Source organism: Penaeus vannamei, chromosome 19 (genome assembly GCF_042767895.1).
Source record: "Penaeus vannamei isolate JL-2024 chromosome 19, ASM4276789v1, whole genome shotgun sequence".
Classification (NCBI taxonomy): domain Eukaryota; kingdom Metazoa; phylum Arthropoda; class Malacostraca; order Decapoda; family Penaeidae; genus Penaeus; species Penaeus vannamei.
This window is the reverse complement of record NC_091567.1, coordinates 16,025,981-16,030,980: the sequence shown is the minus strand read 5'-3', so window position 1 is coordinate 16,030,980 and position 5,000 is coordinate 16,025,981. Positions and strand designations below refer to the sequence as shown.

General features: G+C 36.8%; 1 protein-coding gene across 1 annotated transcript in view; it reads left to right on the top strand.

Moving 5' to 3' along the window:
- The window catches only part of LOC113802770 (uncharacterized), a 30,414-nt gene that overhangs the window by 6,886 nt on the left and 18,528 nt on the right, over positions 1-5,000 (top strand). Inside the window, exons 7-8 of the mRNA XM_070133574.1 lie at positions 396-504; positions 773-852. Of these exons, the coding sequence (XP_069989675.1) occupies positions 396-504; positions 773-852 (189 nt within the window). The remainder of the gene's footprint in view (positions 1-395; positions 505-772; positions 853-5,000) is intronic.

The window sequence follows — 5,000 nt, the reverse complement described above, 5'->3', positions numbered from 1 at the left end:
TACACACGCACATACAGATGGATTAATAAAACTATCAAATCCTAAAAAGTTAATATAAGGAAATCCACAAAGAAAATCTATGATAATCACATGAACAGGCTGATGGAAAAAATAGCAAAAAATGATGTATATGTTGTTATGTTTAAAAAAATGTGATAGAAATTCGAGAAACGAAACCATCTCCATTAATAAATAAAGCCAAAAAAAAGATATCCTAACCTATGTCATAGAATAATATAGATTTGAACACTGAACTGGAACAAAAGTAAAGGTTAAGAACCAACAATCAATCTGATTACCAAACAGACGAATTGTTAATTAGAGCTTTATTGTGAAATAATGATGAATCAAAACAATCCTTAATTCAAACGTCAGCATCATATTTTCTCTGACAGTTTACCTTCTTGACGGTAGACCAGTTGCTTTATCACGCTACGTATGGCTCTGTTAACCTCACCGTGGATTTGGCCGTTGAGGATGTCGGTGTCTATCATGGGAATGCCGGTGAGTTTAAGACAGTTTACGATGGGCTTTGAATTATTTTTTTGTTTTGTTTTTGTTTTGTGTCATATATTTGTTTATTTCTTTACGCTTTTGTTTTCTTTCTCTTTTCTTTTTTATCGCTGTTGTCTTATGAAACATATGTAGAAAGAAAAAAAAGATATCTGATGCAAGTCGTGGCAATTTTTGGTAATATGTTACATTACTAGATCTTCATTTAATCCGAACATTTCAAATTTAAACAATTTTTACTGATAAATTTACATTCTAGGGGATGCCTTCCGAGAGCATGTAAATGACACGTTTCAGCTAGAAATTGGTTGGTGGTCAAAGGAAGAACAGTCGGTAAAGGTAAGTATAAAATGGTTTCTCCCGCCGGCCTGGCTGAGCGGATTCGTGGCCCAGAGTTCCCGCCATTACGACAAAGAATCTCAATTCGATGATAGAGCCCAGACTTCGGAAGAAAAAGTCTGTAACTTCTTTTGATCGCCAAATCAACATTAGAAATCCGGTTAAATTTTGCAAATTACTTATAACTGCAATTGTTTATGCATTTTTACACCATGATTCAAAGCTAAGCATTGATTACTAACTGCTCAACGCCGAGGTCTGTGCTCTAGCATCGCATTCGATCATTTGCTGTAATTGTGGCAACGTTCTGGCCTCGCTCTGCAAATATCGACCATTCCTGTCGCCGAACTAAACCACGGTTGATGTTACGGACGTGCATGCAGTCTGGCAAAGGGTGACGTGGCCATGGCAAAGTCCTTCAAGAGCATCTTCCCTCTGAATATGAGAATCCTCATATGAAAATCAGTTTTTTTTTTCTCTAACTTTTCTATTCTTACTGAAGAAACCACGGACAGAAAATCTCACTATAAGTAGTTATCATAAGTAGCTGTCCACCCAAAACCATTAAGTAAACGTGTAACCTGCAGATTTTGTGAAAAAGGTAAAATAGTTGAAATGAATTGTATATTTACATCCACATGCTTATAAGTTCATTTGTGGGATACACATCTTCGCATGCATATTTGCATATATATATATATATATATATATATATATATATATATATATATATATATATATATATATATATATATATATATATATATATATATATATATATATATATATATATATATATATGTGTGTGTGTGTGTGTGTGTGTGTGTGTGTGTGTATGTGTGTGTGTGTGTGTGTGTGTGTGTGTGTGTTTACTCTCCTACCAAAATTGCTGTCACTACGTAATGATCTCTTGATAACATTATTATGGTTTCCTAATATAGTTGAAGTAATAAAGATATAAGTGATTTTGGGGTAACAGTACCGTAGGTTTTCACTAAGGTTGTGGTATTTTATCTATAAGCGTTTTAAGCAGGGGAGCGCTTGGCAAGAATTCTTGCCAAGCGCTGTACCGTTCCCTGCTTAAAACGCTTTAAATTTCATTCACACACTAGTAAGATCTATCGAAACGTTTTCTTGTGGAAGTTGATAATTTTTGCAGAATGATTTGTATGTCAAAAGACTAAGGCCCGTACTTTTAAAACCTTCGCCAGTGCTGGCGTTCGCCAGGCGAACCTCTGAGTAAGGGAGGCCTTACTTTTAAACCCAACGTTCGCCAGGCCGGGCGAAGGGATTGCCAGGCGCTAACATTTTAAATTTCCGCTAAATCTAGCGCAAATTTGTTTACACCTGCAGTGCACATAACATAACCTGAACTTAATCATTAACCTCGAGAGAAGACGAAAATGTTGTTTCCGCAAGTCTCACTTTATACTATAACAAAGGAGTTAAAATTTAACTTTATGCTATAACAAAGAAGTTGAAAATAACTTTATACTATAACAAAATTAACTCTATACTTTATGCTATACTACACTTTATATTATAATAAGGTTATTATGGCCCGTACTTTTAAAACCTTTTGCTTTTTCTGGCGTCTTTTTCATTCGTCGAAGCGCTAGATTTAGCAGGAATCCAAGATGTTAGCGCCTGGCGATCCCTTTCGTTCCTCAGGCCTGGCGAACACCTGCCTTAGTTTAAAAGTAAGGCCTCCCTCACTCAGATGTTCGCCTGGCGAAGCTTCGCCAGGCGAACGCCAGTATTGGCGAAAGGTTTTAAAAGTACTTTATACTATACTATATCAACTTTATACTTTTATACAAAAAATAACGGTAAATCTAAGTAAGACAGCCGCGCCTATTTGTTTTTTTCTCCTATCCCCTTCAATCTTGGGTGACCCGTGGAGAATTGGGGGTTGTAGGTGGGTGGGGGGGGGGCACACGGAAGAAATAGTGGAATTAAAAGTGAAATTTTTGAAAAAAAAAAAAATGCATAATCCGAACGAGATTCCGGAGCCGCTGCGGGATGCGCCGGTGTAAATGTTGCCGAAATCCCAACGATATTTCTTAATGTAACCTAACCTAACCAACCTAACCTAACGAAATTTCTTAACGTAACGTAACGTAACCTAACCTAACCTAACCTACCTAACCTAACCTACCTAACCTAACCTAACCAACCTAACGTAACCTAACGTAACCTAACCTAACCACCCGAACCGAACCTAACCTAACCTAACCAAACCAACCTAACCTAACCTAACCAACCTAACGTAACCTAACTTAACGTAACCTAACCTAACCTACCTAACCTAACCAACCTAACCTAACCCAACCCAACCTAACCTAACCTAACCTTCCAAACCCCCGTATTTTGTATATTGCAGAAAGCTCACAGTATTGTTTTCATTCGAGACGGTCCGAGACAACGATGTTTGTGGACTAGAGAGAGGCAACTTTTGAATTTCAATTAATTAAAGCACAATCAGTGAGGTCCCCACAATATTATTAACATCCCCGACATGTACGAACTCTAGTTAATAATTCTGTTATACTTTCCTTTGTATATACAGTGCGGCTGTCTAAATTAGTATTGCCAAAATAACTCTGATATAAGATATTGAACAGTAGGCCTACAAGGGTATCATTAGACACGCCTCATTACAGGGCGGTGGAGCACTACAGCCATGTTTCTATAGCCAAAAGTAAACATGCCGCCATAAAAACACTTCTGGTAACATTATCCTTACAACCAAAATAACAATAGCCTAAATCTAAATAAGTCATCTCGGGGGTGGGGGGTAGGGGGTAGGAATACAGCTGATGTCTTGAGCTCTCGACTGGAACATCGAAGGTCTTGAAAAAAAATACGTATGTACGTTATTTCATAATAAATTATGATTTTAAGATATTTTAGAATTTCAATGTGATTCCTACATCATATCATACACAAATATGTTACAAATTTATAATTTGAAAGCAAGAAAATGGTATTCAAACAGTTATAAATTAATAACATATTTGTGTATGATACGATGTAAGAATCACATTGAAATTCTAAAATGTCTTAAAATCATAATCTATTATGAAATAACGTATATACGTATTTTTTTCAAGACCTTCGATGTTCCAGTCGAGAGCTCAAGACATCACCTGTATTCCTACCCCCCCTACCCCTACCCCCCACCCCCGAGATGACTTATTTAGATTTAGGTTGTTTTTATTTTGGTTGTAAGGATAATGTTCTTTTCACAAATGTTACCAGAAGTGTCTTGATGGCGGCATGTTTACTTTTGGCTATAGAAACATAGCTGTAGTGCTCCACCGCCCTATAATGAGGCGTGTCTAATGATACCCTTGTAGGCCTACAGTTCAATATCTTATATCAGTTAGGAATAGTAAAATAGTAATTTTTCAACTCTTTTGTTACAGTATAGTTATTTTTTGTATAAAAGTATAAAGTTGATATAGTATAGTATAAAGTACTTTTAAAACCTTTCGCCAATACTGGCGTTCGCCTGGCGAAGCTTCGCCAGGCGAACATCTGAGTGAGGGAGGCCTTACTTTTAAACTAAGGCAGGTGTTCGCCAGGCCTGGCGAACGAAAGGGATCGCCAGGCGCTAACATCTTGGATTCCTGCTAAATCTAGCGCTTCGACGAATGAAAAAAAAACGCCAGAAAAAGCTAAAGGTTTTAAAAGTACGGGCCATAAAGTTAACCTTGTTATAGTATAAAGTGTAGTATAGCATAAAGTATAAAGTTAATTTTGTTATAGTATAAAGTTATTTTCAACTTCTTTGTTATAGCATAAAGTTAAATTTTAACTCCTTTGTTATAGTATAAAGTGAGACTATTGCGGAAACAACATTTTCGTCTTCTCTCGAGGTTAATAATTAAGTTCAGGTTATGTTATGTGCACTGCAGGTGTAAACAAATTTGCGCTAGATTTAGCGGAAATTTAAAATGTTAGCGCCTGGCAATCCCTTCGCCCGGCCTGGCGAACGTTGGGTTTAAAAGTAAGGCCTCCCTCACTCAGAGGTTCGCCTGGCGAACGCCAGCACTGGCGAAGGTTTTAAAAGTACGGGCCTTAGTGTTGTGATATTTCGTAGATATCAGTATGATTTTTTAAAGTACCAACAAAAGTAATTAATT